General features: G+C 37.9%; 1 protein-coding gene across 21 annotated transcripts in view; it reads left to right on the forward strand.

Annotated features, from left to right (window-relative positions):
* LOC118267499 (disco-interacting protein 2) overlaps positions 1-17,397 on the forward strand; it is a 118,452-nt gene that overhangs the window by 68,829 nt on the left and 32,226 nt on the right. For 5 of the 21 annotated variants that reach the window (XM_035581567.2, XM_050703935.1, XM_050703940.1 and 2 more), the window contains exon 3: positions 550-630. The exons of 15 other annotated variants lie outside the window; for them this stretch is intronic. In XM_035581567.2, the coding sequence (XP_035437460.1) occupies positions 550-630 (81 nt within the window). Of the gene's footprint in view, positions 1-549; positions 631-14,974; positions 15,135-17,397 lie in introns of those variants that run through there. One more of the 21 variants, XM_050703939.1, reaches the window with a different exon arrangement.

The following is a 17,397-nucleotide window of genomic DNA, read 5'->3' on the forward strand; positions in this document are numbered from 1 at the left end:
ATAATGCCGGTCGTTTGATACTTAAAACCTTCCTTAGGATTTTTGAAAACAATTTTCGATAAAACTATCTCTTTTAAATTTGGAAGAGAGCGTTTAGTAGTACCGTCGAGTTAAATGTGGTTGTGGAGGTGTGATTTGTGTACGACGTGTTAATAAAACGTATGTCTACTGGAATTGTACGAGTAATGAGTGCGTAATATAATGAAACTATTTTCCGAGTGTGAATATTACTGGGGAAATAAAACTGGAACATTAACTTGGCTACTTTAAGCACCATTTAAGTATACAGACGACTTCTTAATGATCGTTATTGTACCAAGTTTACACAAATTAAAATAGTGATTAAATTTGTTTATTGTGATTTCGGAATCGTCAACATTTAAACAAGAGGCGGCCTAGGTAGTAGTCGGCAGTACTGTTAAATATTAGCCCGCTTTCGATTCCGAATTCAAAATAAAGGTATTTATCTGTGGCGTCTGTGTAAGTAAGCGTGTGGTGCGTTGGTGTGTGTGTTGTTACGTGTACGTGTGGTTCTTTATCGGGTCGCAGTGAGATCGGCCGCGGCGCTCCGTTCGCCGCCTGGAAGGACCAACAGGCGGCTAACGCGGAACGAGAGCCGCTACCATTCGGGTGAGTCACTACATTATAAAGAACCTTACGCTCTGTTCGTAGACGCGTCGGTCATTGGTGTTGAGTAGGGCTGCCAACCTTTTTGAACTTTTGTGACTTATGTGGTTTACAAATACCCGAGTTTAAATAGTGTGTGTGTGATTTTTTTATTTTTTCATTTTGTAAGTGGAAGCTAAGATTAAATACAAGAATTAAAATATAATTGTAAGTATTAAAAAAGTTCGCTTCGTCTTGAATTTTAAAAGATTTTGAAGGAACCGAAGAATGTTCCTGACATAAATCTTATAAAATTTAAAATTTATTATTTGTATATTTTTTTTGGTATTTAATGGGTAACCACTAAGTCACACCTAGTTAATTATAGTTGGCAACCCTATCGGTGTGATGTCATTCTTGATGTATTTTTTAATTGGGTTGGTTTAGGGTTCAATCAACAATTGCATTCAACTTGTTATTATTAGTAACATTTATTGTATGAGGATAAAAATGTGTTTTTCTTTTATTAACTTTACCTTCTTCTCTCCTAATTTATTTAAAAAAATGGACGGCATTACTGTCTGTTCGCAGTAACGTAGCATTGTAGTTAACACCTCTTTTGCTGTTACTTCATAACTGTCTCGTTGGGTCTATATTTTATGTAAGAATAAGCGTACTTAATTATTTAGTACCTACTTTACGATCTCAAGTACCGGAATTGGCACCAGCTAATAAAATCGTGTTGCAAATACATGGTCTCATAACCGGTGCGACGGGTCCACCGACTGGCTTTCTATTTACATACGTATGTTGATTTGGATGCAAAAATACGGAAGATAAAACTTTACGTGTAAGCGGTTTGAGAACCCAATCCGAGTGACATCTTCCCAGCAGGGACAAATATTTATCGTAGCATTATCATTCAATTTACGCGAGCAAGTAACAGTGGGTATATCTTTCTATTCGCATCCTTAAGTAACTGAATAACTTTCAAATGTGAATTTCGTAAAGAATACAAAATATTTCACACCTAACAGTTGAAGTTTATGGTGAAGCCTAATTATAATACAAAATTCCGCACACCGTTCGAAATATCCAAAAGCCGGGGCGGATTTTAGATTGATATAGTAATTGCAATGGTCGCCGAAAGGGAAGGTGTGCACTGCCGCTTAAAATCCGATTATGGCCAGCAAATTCCGTACATTCCCGATAGCCGCAGGGCCCGCAGGCGGTTAGTCAAACGCAATGAATGCGTCAATAATATTATGGCATTTGCATTAAACTATGTCCTAAAACTGTGACAATTATGCAATTTTTCAATGTATCTAGATATAGGTTATATCCACAACAAAATAACGTTGCAGCTCTGTATGGCCGTAGGTGGATTGGTCCTGACGTCACCACCACGCCTACAAATGATTCATCAATGGCTTCGTCAAGAACAAGAAAGCCTTTGCTTTACAACGTCTCCCAGTAACATTGTAGGAATACTATGTAACTTTGATATAACAGATTGAATACACAGACAGGTAAACAATCCATGTCTATGTATCAATGACACGCAATACATGCGGAAACAGCTAGTAAATAATGATGTACTTTACAAAGCAAGTACATTAATTAGTAAATAAGCGCTGCTCATAGTTTATTTTGGTCGGCCTAGTACCTACTTGAGCATGTAGACATAAATTATGCTCCAATTTGTATGCCGAGACCTAATTACTAGTATGTTTGATGCTCTAGTTTTGGAGAAGGTTACGTTAGGATATTTTATCATGCTCTAATTTTGGTACATTACTGTCTAAAACTACATATTCTGCTTACATGGTAACTATACAATTCAATAAAATGTAATTAGGATAAATTCCTAAAGTGGGGCAATTTTCTCTTAGCTGTTTCTTTTAGCTGTAGGTACTACCCATTTTAATGAATCACGTCAAATCTAAAGTTTGCGTTTCACAGAAATGCATTTCATACATGTTTGTAAACGTATTATGTACCTCAAATTATAATAGAATATAATTGTTTGAGCATTGCCGTAGTTACTGAGTTATTAAAAATTTATTACATTTTAACGGCGTCATAAACATTACTAAAATGTGTCAATTAACAGTTAATAAATACAGTTAAAGCACGTGGAACGTTGTGTCGGAAGTTTCAGCAACGAAACAATGTGTTAAATGGGAAATAAACCAAAAAGTGTATCACCTATGTAAATACCGACATCATCAATAGTTCGAAAAAAATTCAATGCAAAATATAATTTAGAAATAAATAGCCAAATACCATTTATTATTAGTTAACAGCCATGGTCGCGTTTTATCTTTCATAAAATATTCCTTGATGGTTCAGTTTACGAGACGTACAAAAAGACTTGAGGAAAATTTCCGATACGTCAATAACTTTAGACTTTAAAGTTGCAGTGAATAGAAGTGACGTGCCATTCAGCATCTCCCTTGTAGCATACTCAATTTTGCACGCTATAACGAGCAAACCTGCATGTCAAAACTTGCATAAAGCTTGTTATAAAGTTTATACTGAGTTGGCTATTTTATTTTCTCTGATGTAGTCTTTAGAATTCTGAACCTAAAGTAGATTCATTTAAGCGAGCGGCGACCCGTTTGCAATTTAGTTGACTAATAAAACTTATGTCTGTCCAATGCTCCGTGGTCCATGCTGTGAGGGTGGTATTTTCCCTCTCTCAGACTCTTTTGTCCCAATATTGAGAGCGTAAAATGCTGATCTCGCTGTCTGCATATTATCGAATCCAATGCTACTGAATTACAGAGAGACGCGTCGATCCGATGTCATTTAACAATGATTAATCTCCTTTGTGAAAACGTAAAGCTGATAGGGCTTATATCGAAACTTAGTCAGATGTAAAACTCATCGTTGTAAGTATCAATTGACACATGTTACTGTGTCGTGCCATGCACATAACACTAGCAATCTTTGACAAATTTTCAAAGGTTTAAGTTTTATTTTAATGAAAGCGGGCTGTAGCGGTGTACGATTCAATGCGGTAAACACGTAGTTATATCTTTCTCTATTGTGGGGGCTCATAACTTGCATCCATTATTCAGGAGTCCGCAACACCCGGCTAACGAAATGCAGTCGCAGAACACATGCACTACTTGTCTGTATTTTTACGTACCTAGCAGATAATTGGTACCCCTGCATTCATTCTCTTGTTACTCCGTTTTCTCATTTGTTCTGCTTTAGAGAAAATAAGGAAGTTTATGCACACTCGGAATTCGTGTGGAAAGCTTTTGATATTATACAAAGAGGTAATATAACCTCTTTGTTTGTTTCTTGCAATATTGTACGTAGTTGTCACGTTAACTTGAACTGTCACGTTTACATTTATGGTTGAGTAATTTTAAAATATTGTAGCAATAAGTCTTTCTCATAAATGAGAAATAAATAATTACAAAATCTCTTTCTCTTTAAAATATGGGCTCATAGCTTATATTGTAATGACATCACAACATCAGATTAAAGTGCGTGCTAACTCAGATTAAATTATTAAACTGGACGTTCATACTAATACTGATAGACGTGAAAGCTAAGTGTGCTAAATACGTCACACAAGTATGCCATTTTGCTAAAAATATAAATTATGTACTTATATTTTTGCAGAGGACAGGAGTATTATTTTATGTCCGTTGTTACGCGTATGGATAGTTGGTTTTACTGTGGTTGGAAATAAACTGTTTATTAAATTGCTCTTGATAATAAAATTAAAATTTAAAACAATAAAATATGTGGGTTCTGCAAAATATTTGTATTAACCGTAGCGTAACCAATACGATAGAAAATGTGCTGCATTATCTTTTTAGTTACCTATGCTTCAGTTTGCAACAACTATCTCAAAGTAAACATTTTCCCCTTCGGTACGTAATGTCAATATACAAAGGACCTAATAACGGTACTCCGTTAAAAAAAAAATTCTCTGTGATCACTCCAAGTTAAAAAAGTGTGTGAACATCATACTTAATGTGTTTCGTGGCCAAATGTAGCTACTCCTTACCATATACTATACTGGTATACACTATACTGGTAGTGGCCCATGTCTGCTGTCATGTGATCCGACTTCATATCTATTATATAAAAATAAGTCGGGTTTTCCTTCCTGACGCTATAACTCCAGAACGCACGAACCGATTTCCACGGTTCTGCATTCGTTGGAAAGGTCTCGGGCTCCGTGAGGTTTATAGCAAAGAAAAATCAGGAAAAAAAAATTGTGGCGAAACGGAGTTCGCCGAGTTTGCTAGTTGGACATATATGTTCATACTGCGTACGAAGGGAGTCCACGGTAAGTTCTTGTGTATTATTCATTATACTGTTCCTTGTAGGCAGCTCGTTGCACTCCTTTGGGACTTATGAGTGTTTCATCCAGCTACACCTCTTCCCCTGTTAATTTAAGCACATCTGTTGCCTAATTCCTTGTCTACCTTAAACATTATGCTCCTCCTTGCTTCGATTTCCTCAGTGCTGAAGGTCGTGATCACCCTTCTGCATCACCTCACGGATTATATAATCTTTCTCCATCCAATTCTGATTCTTGCGGTAATACCTAGCTATAAATCTTATGTTATCGATATACATCCAAAACCTAATACAAATGTTATAACTACCAATAAAGTTCTCTGCAGAAAAGATATGCCATTTAAATACATAGACCAAGTCGCAAATCCATATAAATTTCCTGTCCTAATCAACTGGTCATTGCCAGTTATCTTTTCACAAAATCTGCTGCATCAATTTAATAATGTATGAAATTAAAAGCGGAATCATTAATATTAAATTGCAGTCTGGTCTGCGGAAGCCTTTTCCTGCAAAAGTTTAATATTATATGTTTTAATTATGCAAGCACAACTAATAGAAATCCTCGAATGAATTTCATGATTCTCGTTATAGAATTTCTGAAGCGATGCATGATATGAAATAATTCGGAAAGTGATGAATTAGCGGCCCTAAATCAACATTGTTAGTTAGCGCAGTGTTTATTAACGTACTCACACACAATTGAAGAGAAATTTCGCATAGTTGACATCAATAGGCTAGCTTCCTACTAGTCAAATTCAATACTTATTCGAAACGTCAAAAACGATATTTTCTATGATTTTTTTTAATGAAATAGTCTATTATGAAGTCATCAGGTTTTTACGTCAAATAGCAGACTTATTTTAAGAAATTTTGCTAGAAAAAATCGAAAATTAAGTAGTTCATCAAATTTATGAATGAGAGTGTGATTATTTTTGAATATTTTATTGTATTGGAAAGTTGTAATAATTTATTTTTGACCGAGGATACCTACTACTCAATTGTAAAAATAGGAAATGTTAGATTAATATTTTGAACGTAGTACTAAAGGCATAGTTAAACCATTGTTTACTAACTGCCAGTTTCAATAACCTATCTATCTGTACATTTGCCTACTAGAGATAGAATTTTGACACATTTTGTATGGAGCTTATGTCAAAATACTATCTCTAGTAGGCAAATCTACAGATAGATAGAATATTGAAACTGGCCGTTAGTTAGCTTAACTTGCTCAGTTGTTTGCAACTTCGAATCTATATATTAATACGTGATGCAAAAACTTTGGACCCCTTTTTACGAAAATTGCGCGGACGTAGGAGCATAAAATTTGGTACACTTATAGTTTATGTCTAGGAGAAGTGCAGAACGCTAATATTTTTCAAAAATAATGCTTATAAAGTACATTAAATCAATAAATAAAACATTACACACACTACCATGCATAGTATTTGATCGTATTTGACAAAACGTCAAAATCGACAGACATTGCGATGATATTCTCACGTCTCATATGAATAGAGTTTTCCTGTTCATGATGTGCCCGAATATATTAATTTGAATTTTACAAAACTAATAGCAATTCGTTAAATAAAAATTATCCTTGAACGTATGTTAAGTAGTATTGTAAATTAAATCGTATATGGTCGAATTTCGACCACTAGGCAAACACTAGTATATGTAGTTACTCGAAATTTAATTATTGTAACTGTCAGCTGCAAGTGAAGGTTAAATTAATACGTGTAATATACAGTGGTACTGCTAGTTACATTATATTCTAAGCTTCTAATGTACATTGTGCATATCTTACTAATTGCAAGACATAATGTTCTTTAGTGTTTAGATAATTAAATTAGTAACATCATGTTGAACTATCTACTGATATACTTTAGGGAACGGAACAAATTGATATTAAACGTTGTCTCTCTTAGCACCAAGAAAATATCGAATATCATGGAAATAAGAAACGAAATAGATTTTTTAGGACACGCTGTAAAGCTTTTAAATAATTTTGCTGACCTTATGCAATTTAAATACGTTTCAAAGTCAAGATATTATGTGCTGAAAAGTTCTGCTGCTGCGAACTTTTAATTTCTTTACAAACTGTTTGACATCTTGAGGTGAAAAGTTCAGTAACTTTGAATGTTGCAGACTTCTTACTCAGATTTATATTGAAGAGTCGTTAAATTAACGATGGCATAGACCTGACGTAAAAATCTTCAAAATAATAAAACGTCATTTTTATGTCATCGTATATTTTACGTTGAACACTCGAACCGTATTCAGTTTTTCATATGATGGACGTGTAATTTCAAAATAAGCAATCTCGTTGGCTCGATTCTCGAAAACGCATTTCATTTCGCATTGTTTATTTGTTCAACTACTAAAAACTGCGATATGATTCCGAGTATTTCTTTAACCGACATCGGATATGAATTTATTTTTATAAAATGAACATGTATACTATGTACTTTACAAACCAATAAGCAAAATAATTAAAACTCTCTTCCTTTGTGTTTGAGTCAGTAAAATAAATAGAAATATTCCTATTTGTGTTTGAGTCACTAAAATAAATAGAAATATTCCTGAATATTCCGTTTATATTTAAAACATATTTTTAATGACACAGATTTTAGTTGCACGTTTTACAGAGTACAGCTCACAAGCTTTTCATAATAATTAAAAATATGTTAGTTAAAAACCAAGTCGCTGCCTGAAAGTTATTAATATTTTGGTCCTTCACTGAAAAGTCTTTTTCGTATCCCTGTTATCACAACTTGTTAATATCGTTAACCCTACAGATCTCATTACGTGAAGAGAAACAATTCATATATTAGTTTACTCAACCTGTCCCTAAAATAAACCCTTTCGTGTTGCAATTTCATTCAACAGATAAGTTATGTATTTGGCAACCGTGAAATGTTGCGGTGGTTTCACTTGCTTCTACCACTATTTGTGGTACGTCAATCATTGTCATATTTGGTGTTTTGTTTACGTGTTTCTTGTTGTTTCAAATTTAGAGTTACTTTTCAACTAACTTGCCACAGAGAAATGAATCTGTATAATCCATGTTTTGAGTGGTTCAAATTGTTTGGTAGTTTTATACTTTTTGTATAAGACAAACATAAGAAGCTCCATGTAGCATATACTTTTTTTTTTTTTTTTTTTTTTTTAGGGTGGAAAATCATCCAATGACTTCTCCCGCCTTGGGCGAGGCGAGAGGGAGTGTCAGACTCTTACTGACTAAAAACCACCCCGTTCCTACTCCTGCCCGTCGAGCCGGAGCCCCGGTAAACCCGCTAGGTTGTCCGCAGCTCCGGATTAGGCATCAGCCCTACTGGGCCCCATCTGTGGTGGTCTGATGGCTCTTTGAGGCGCGCGCAGAACGCGACGCGCCGCACGCACGGGTCTGGTTCTGGTCGGGCGGCGAGCTACCCTTGCTCGTCGTCCGCAGACCCGCACTTACGGTGGCCGGAGATCGTCGCGCGATCCCCGACGCCCGAAGTGTCTCTCGCGACGGCTGGGGCGTGAAGAGGTTCTTTCTCTCACGCGCCCCGCCTCCTCCTTAGCTAGCATGACTGCTTCGCAGAAGGAGGAGACGGCATCCCAGTCCCCCTCGCTCCTCACCATGGCTTGTATCAGTGCCGGACGCGAGAGGGCGCCGTCGCCGACCACATCCCTGAGGATACGGCGGTGCTCAGCCCACGCAGGGCAGACCGCAAGCGTATGTTCCACCGTGTCCTCCGGGCGGTCTTCGCAGTGATGACACCCGGGCGTTTCCTCCCGCCCAATCAGAAACAGGAACCTACCGAAGCTTCCATGTCCGGTAAGCACCTGCGTCAGGCGGTAGGTGAGGACGCCGTGGCGCCTCTCTAGCCACTCCTCAAAGAGGGGACTTACCGCTGCAATGACAGCGAGCCCAATGTAGCATATACTAACCTTGGAATTAGACAGATGATCTATTACGCCCTAATACGGTCTAATGCTCTGTTATCACCGAAATTGCTGATTGACAGACCAATTACAATGATGGACCTAGCTGACACAAAAGAGCTAGTGTATCAGTGTGCAAACCATTTACTATAATGAATAACGAACAATTAACAGTGTCTAGTTACCACCTACGCTACGTAAACGCTGCTATCAACTACAACGCCATATTGGGAATTATATTGTCCCTTATTGATCTATCAAGTATCAAGTTAATTGAAATAATTAGGAGAGTCGCTTGTAGCTGGTAGTGGAACTTGAGACAAAATAGAATTGGTCTTTTATTGAAAATTCCTTTACGTTCGTTTTTCTAAGAGTCTTGGAATAACATTACCAAGAAAAGAGCCATAATGAAAACGGATGAAAAAGGAAGTAGAAGAAAGAGGTTGATACTTGGAGTTTGAACAGAAAATAATAAACAGATACTTTTTTAATGTGGCTTTTGAAAAGTTCTTTATCATTATCATGGATTCTTAATAGTGTTTGAGCTGAATGATGCTGTTACAAAGTGACTTATCCGCGACATGTTGCCGCAAGTAATCTGTAAAGAAAGCAAACGTGCAAATGAGACAAAAAATGTAGATTCTTGTATGCATACATATTCATGGTCCAGTTTCTTTGAATAAACAACTTTAACTTGTTAGCTTTGTGGGATACGCCGTACACTTGCATACGACTATGGTTGCCGCATCTTTTAGAGTCGCTTTTTGATACGAACTGGCGGTAAATACCCACGAATAATGTATTAATTTAATGCTCTTGCTTTGCGACAAAGTTAACGGTTCCTTCCGCAGTTTCATCTATTTCAAAGGATGCGGAATTTTGAGGACTATCAAAGGAAGAAATACACGGGAGGTTATGTTATATACACATTACGGGAATTAGTAAAATTACTCGCTTATTTAAATTGCTCCATATTATTCATGTATATTCAGGAATCTGTCTGCTTTTTGTGACTGGGAAAAGTTAGACTTGTGCGTTATTATAGTCATATACCTACTGTACCTTATTCGTTTCAAGTTATAGGAGGCTTTATAAGGCAAAGGGAATATTTTTACCACCATGTTTACTTCAACGAAAAGTTCAGTGAATCTTACAAAACGCATCTATACTAATATTATAAAGCTGAAGAGTTTGTTTGATTGTTTGTTTGTTTGTTTGAACGCGCTAATCTCCGGAACTACTGGTCCGATTTGAATAATTCTTTTTGTGTTGGATAGTCCATTTATCGAGGAAGGCTATAGGCTATAAAACATCACGCTATAACTATTAGGAGCGAAGAAATAAAGGAAAATGTGGACAAAACGGGGGAAATTATTAATTCTTGAGGGCTTCCGTTGCGTGCGCTGCGAAAATGGTTCAAGATACGAAAATTATATGTATGAAAGAATTATTCCTCTTAAAATGATCTAAAAAAGTCCGCGACAGTATATGTCTATCTTTTAGGATTAACTTACTAGAATCGTTTTTATGGTAATCAAACTGGGTCGAAATTAATGCATTATTTGTTAAGAGTTGTATTAATGAAAAAATATTGATCTTTATCGAAATAAATGTGTTGTTCATTAAGAGTATTTAATTGTGTCTTTGACATCACTAAACTTCAATAAACATCTTAGAAGATATTACAATTTTAAAATAACTCCGATATAAAATTCACGCGCGCCGCATGATGTGCATTTGACAAACAAAAAAATCCAATTCTTCAATTTATTGTCATAAAAATATGATAGGGTATAAAAATATGTGATCCTTAAGGATTTCATAACCTTGCGTCACCATGTATGAAAGTAACATTTGTTCTAGAAAGTACTCTTTCTTTTTTTTTTGAGGGGGGAAAATCATCCGTTGGCTACTCCTGCCTTGGGTGAAGCGAGAAGGAGTGTAAAAATCACCCCGTTGAGCCGGGGCCCCGGTAATCTTTTACGTTGTCTGTTAGACTATTGGGTCCCATCTGTAGTGGCCTGGCTCTTTGAGGCGCGCACAGAACGCGACGCACGGTACGCACGGGTCTGGTTTTGATCGGGCGACGAGCTACTCTTACTCGCCGTCCGCAGACCTGCGCTTACGGTGGCCGGGGATCGTCACGCGATTCTCGACGCCCGGAGTGTCTTCTGCGGCGGCTGGGTCGTGATGAGGATCGTTCCCTCACGCGCTCCGCCTCCTCCTTAGCTAGGATGACTACTTCGCAGAAGGGGGAGACGGCGTCCCTTTCCCCCTCGCTCCGCACCTTGGCCTGAACTAGAGCCGGACGTGAGAGGTTACCGTCGCCATTCACATCCCTAAGGACATGGCGATGCTCAGCACATGCAATGCACACTGCCACTGTATGCTCCACCATATCTTCCGGGCGATCCTCGGCCGTTTGGCCGGGTGTTTCCTCCCGCCGAATTCGAAACAGGTACCAACCAAAACTTCCGTGTCCGGTAAGTAGGTACCTGCGTCAGGCGGTAGGTGAGGACGCCGTGACGCCTCTCAAGCCACTCTTCAAAGAGGGGACTTATCACTGCTATAACGCGTATGTAGCGAGCCCATCTAAAAAGTACCCTAGGAATTTTATTTCTGAAACACAAACCGGGGTGGTGGTTACCCAACCTATAGGCACAGGTTTCCGGAAAATAATGGAAACACATATAGTATAGAAATGAGTGTGGATTGTTCCTTATAATCATAATCCAGTGCTATCACGAATTTTCAATGCACAAATTAACCGTGGGTAACAGCTATAATTTATGAAGCTGAGAAAGTTGTTTGCAAAAATAAATATAAAGCCTAAAATAACTAATCCACGCGGACGAAGTCGCGGGCACAGCTAGTATTTTAATAAACCACAACAAGTTTTATTTTAATGTTATGCCTTATAAAGGCTTAAAGCATTTCGCAATGAGTATTTAACTTATTCCTTCAATTTTTATATTATAGCAATTGTCATTGTTTGGTGACCTCCGACTCAACTAACGAATCAACCATCTGGAACAAACGGTCTGACTAAGAAACAAGCCGTTTCCGTCAAAAAATTCTCCCTACTAAGCACTTTAACACGCCACGTTTGAGTTTATTTTCCATTGATACAATTTTTAATGTACGCCGCATGGACATGTGCAAATTTAAACGATAGGTGCTGTCTGTGTGCGCATATAAACGAAAGTATCGCCTACGAATGAATGAACACCAAACAATAAATATTGTTCCTGCACTGTATAGTACTGTTTAGATGCACGTATAGGTATGAACAATAGACAGGCGGATGGTGTACGACTAGTGATGGGCAATGATAATAATCCGGTTAATATCATTTGGCTAATAATCGATTAAAAGCAGTTAATAGCCATTAATAGCCAATTTTGGCTGATAACCCTGCTATTAATGTTATTTTAGTGATTGAAAATTTCCCTTCATGGTTTTCAGGCTTAGGACTGTCAGATTAGACTTCATTTTCATCATCTTTCTTTATAGTAAATAAATGTGCAATTTAAAAGTAGGCCTGCAGTTGCAGGCCTACTCTAATTCAACGAAAAGCGAAGTTTCGTCCGCAACTTCGCAGATTTTGTACTACAATTCTATTTATTGCGAACTTTGGGGAACTAAAATGAACGAATGAAATGAAAATAAATAATAGGTTTTGATATGAAATTAAAAATAAAACGTTATTTCAAGTAATTCTATCAGTAAACCAATAAAAACTACGGCCGAAGATTAAACGAAACTTCGGATTCGAGAACCGGAGTAGGCCCCCAGGTTCATTACAGTCACAGGATATTTCATCGATTTCTGATGTTGGATAGAAAGGTTCCGAATCCATGTGGAAATCACTTTCCGTATCTATACTTGACGGTCTGTTTTCCAAATTCCAGTTGTGTGATATATAACGTTATTTTTTCTGCGGTGCGGGGGTGCGGGGATGAATGTTACCTCCTTTTTTTTTGAGGGCGGATATCATCCAATGACTTCTCTCGCCTTAGGTGAGGCGAGAGGGAGTGTAAGACTCTTACTGACAAAAAACCACCCCGTTCCTACATCTGCATTTCGAACCGGAGCTCCGGTAAACCCGCTAGGTAGTCCGCAACTACGGATCAGGCATCACCCCTACTGGGCCCCATCTGTGGTGGTCTGATGGCTCTTTGATGCGCGCGCGGAACGTGATGCGCCGCACGCACGGGTCTGGTTCTGGTCTGGCTCTGCTCAGCCCACGCAGGGCAAACCGCCACCGTATGCTCCACCGTGTCCTTCGGGCGGTCCTCGCAGTGATGACACCCGGGCGTTTCCTCCCACCCAATCAGAAACAGGAACCTACGGAAACTCTATGTCCGGTAACCGGCACCTGCGTCAGGCGGTAGGTGAGGACGCCGTGGTGCCTCTCAAGCCACTCCTCAAAGAGGGGACTTATCGCTGCAATGACAGCGAGCCCAGCCCTCGGTTGCGACAGTCGTTGCTGCCATTCCGCCATGAGATCGCGCCGGAGCTCGTCCCGCCACGCACTAATCTGGCGCGGCAGTGGAGTTTCGCCCCAGCGCGCAAACAGAAAACGCGCGCAAGCACCTTCGCCTCCAAATCCCACGGCAGTAGTCCGGCAAGGAGGTTAGCCGCCTCTCCGGAGATCGTGCGATATCCGCGAATCACCCGGATGGCCATGACCCTCTGGGACGTGAGCAGCGCCCGAGCTGGCCGCCGCATCAGGTTCGGCACACAGGGGCGCCGTAGAGGGCCATGGACCGCACGATCCCCGCGTACAACCTCCGGCAGGAGGCGTTTGGCCCCCAGCGGTTGGGCAGGAGCCACTTAAGTGCAGCCCCCGTCCGTTCCAACTTAGGAGCCAAACGTCGGAAGTGCGCATGCATGTTACCTACTATCGACTCAAAATAGCTAATAACTAACTTACTTAATGTACCTTACATTTTTACGTATCGGTTAAAATTATTTTATAGGTAAAAATAATTAATTAGGTATATGGTTAAATCACAAAGCGATGTGTCAATAGTAATTATATTTTTTATAGTATTGGATCTCTAAATTAACAAAACTGAATTTCCCGTGAATGTGAAAAATGTGTACTTATTTATTTTATTATTAACACTTTTTCATATACAAATAGTGAAAATAAATAAAAAGAATAACAATATGTTGAATCACACTGCGTACACGCACACAATTTATGTTTACACCCACAGATTTTACAATAAAACAAAAAAAGCATTTATTTTTTTAACTATATATTAATAGCAGGGTTATCATCCATTGGTAGGCTATTAATGGCTATTAATGGATTATAATCGATAATAACTCAAAGTAGCCGGCTATTTACCCAACACTATGTACGACTATAGTACGTAGGCACTAGTTTTACGAGTCGAATCATCCTTACAAGCACTGAGTGTACTGGTATACTTATTTACACTTAGCATAGCAATTGATTAAATAATGGTAACACTTTTATTATAGTTTTACTTTACTGTGTTTAGGCAATTTGAATGAATATAAAATTTCACCTAAATATGACATAATTATAAATCTTTATTAAATTACACTAACGTAATTATTGCCAAAAGCCTCCTAAATTTCAAAGAATACACGGACAGATAGTGAAGTGAAATTTTAACTAGAAGTAAACAACGGTGACCACATTGCGGTTGTTGCCAAGTGTAAGCCAGGTGTAGCGTGTTGCCGCCATGTGCCATCCATTACAGCAATGAACGAATGACGCGCTCAAATTATGATCTTCGACTTTTCAAAAAAGTTCTAGAGAAATTCCTGGCCTGTTGATTTATTTTTATTTACCTACATAGAATTACTCACCACGTCGAATTCTAATATGTCAGGTAAAAATCATCCCTTACATGTACAATATATGAGATTTAGTTTAAATCTAGTTTGGCCGGCGAATACATATAAGTACGTATTTGGTGACGAATTTTTTTAATATTCATAGATAAATAATCGCCCTTGAACGTCAACTGCCTGCGATACTTTGATGTAATCACAAAACGCATTTGCGATAGAGCCGAGCCGTTATCGACATTAGTAATAACAATATATCCATAAAACAGTGTAATTGTGCAAATTGTAAATGAAACTAGTCCTTTCCTTATTTTATATTGTTAATTTTGGTGGTTTCCTAACTCTTTAACTGCTCGATGTAAAAGCAATGTAAAGTTAGAGAGCAGATGTTTGTGCAATGTTTGATAATAAGAGTACAAAACTTCCAGCAAAGCCCTACGGTACCTAACAGTTTTATCATTATCATTATTTTAAATTGTGTTAGCTACATAAATAATATGTGTTGTGTTGGTTGATATCGTAAATAGTCATTACACGTTCTTTCCCCGTCTGTGGAAGTGTCCATTCTAAGGAAACGGGCTCATTAACATTTACATATTTCCTGACCGATAATGCACATTAACGATCATAATTTACTCATTTGTGGAAGTTCCTCAAGGTTGTATTTAGTGAGATTATGTATTTAATACCTAGTACGTTGCACAAAACCTGTTTAAAAATACAAAGAAAGTGTACAACTTAAAACCTGCATAAAGTTTCATAAACTAGGTTTTTCCTTTGAAAGATCTTTAAAAAGACGCTGTGCAGAGTGTCACCGTAGTTGCATGTGTCTACGACATGCTCCTACACAATAAGGGTACCCATCTACCGCACTGCTTGCTTGCAACAATACGAGCACGGTGGGAGTCTCTGACGTCACTCCCATCTCGTCATACACCATACTTGAACTCACTGAGGAGAACGCAACCTACCATACATCCAGCTTATGAATAGACCGCTTATTACAATAGCAAATTAACTATTAACAACGTGTGACCTTTAAATGCTTGTACTTTAGTTAGGTATACACAAAGTTGGGTTTTATTATTTTAAGCATTTGCGGTTAGTTGACGAACAACTTGGACAAGTGAGCTATTACAAAGAGTAAATTAAATGCCTGTCTGTGTGTGGTGAACAGACCAGTGTGCTAAGCACGAAAACTATCGAGAAAGTATTCGTATCGCAATCGACAGAATTTTCTATGACATTTGAACAGCGCCCCTACCGTGCGTAAAAGGAACTAAATATCGCAAGCACGAATGTTTTTGATAACTATCGTATAGTAATCGTATCGTATTGGTATCGAAACCTAGAACATTTTGACACAAATTGGAAGCACGAACGAGCTTTTGACGTACGGTAACGTAAATTTCGAAAGCTGGCTATCGAAACGAGTCGAAACATTTGTCACTGAGAATTTGTCGGTGAGAATGGTATCGAAATTTGTAATTTATTTATTTATTTATTTTTTATTCAATTTCCATATAATTACATTACAATATAATAAGCCCCACAAAACCGTTTTAATAGTTTGACTGTGGGGTAATAATACAAAATATATTATATTGTGAAGTCAGTGAGTGCTTGCAGTGATTTTTATAAAATGCCAAGACCGTCTTTGTACCAACAAAGTACAACAAGTACTTACGATCGTTAACAACGATTGTACCAACAACAACGAATACGTTTAAGGGTTGTTGGGGAATCGGGGATTGGGAATATTAGGAAGGGGGAAATTGGGCCTCCGGTAACCTTACTCACACAACAAAACAACGCAAGCGCTGTTTCACGTCGGTTATCTGTGAGGCCGTGGTATCACTCCGGTCGAGCCAGCCCATTCGTGCCGAAGGATGTAATCCACAATAATAGGAAATAAATAAAGAAAACTACTACTAAAAAACATTTTGGTGGACAGAATAAATAGACTCCATAGTTATTTCAAGTGTTTTATTACTTTTTTCTACAAAATCCTCTTTTTATAGTTAATAAAATGTATATACATATATAAATAACTTAAAAACTATTTTATTCTAATCTTAATCCCAATAATATATAATTTATTTATTTATTATTATAAGACATTAATGAAAAACAAGATGAAGACACAAGATCATGTGGTTATGCCAATTATAGACATGCACCACATTCACAGTATTGACACCGTTAGAATAATTATTATAAATACAATGCCATTAACAATATTTTGATAATATTTTAAAATAACATAAAAACAGAAAAATTGAAATAAATATAAAATTAACAGTAAGTAACAAAAAATAATCAACTAATAAAAAATAATAACTTTTCTCACGCTCCCTAGCATAGTATTCTTGTCATTCTCTATACACATTTTAATCAAACTCGCTTTAGGTTTTTTCACTGGTGGAGGATTCCAGCTATCTTCCTCGGATGGAGGATTGGTGGTGTTGGTGGAGGCGCTGGCGAAGGGTAGGCTTCGTGAGGAACAGTGAGTGGTGTGGTAGGAATACAGTAGGCCCACTGCTCCCAGTAATATTGGACTGGTCCCACAAATATTCCAATCTGTAAAAAGATAATACATCAAATATTACATTACAAACATTGTTTAAGTATCCGCTGCTGCCTGAATGGCTCCTTCCATTTAGCCTGAATGTAACTGCTAGGGGTTTGCACCGGAGCAGTGAG

This window comes from Spodoptera frugiperda, chromosome 25 (genome assembly GCF_023101765.2).
Source record: "Spodoptera frugiperda isolate SF20-4 chromosome 25, AGI-APGP_CSIRO_Sfru_2.0, whole genome shotgun sequence".
Lineage (NCBI taxonomy): Eukaryota > Metazoa > Arthropoda > Insecta > Lepidoptera > Noctuidae > Spodoptera > Spodoptera frugiperda.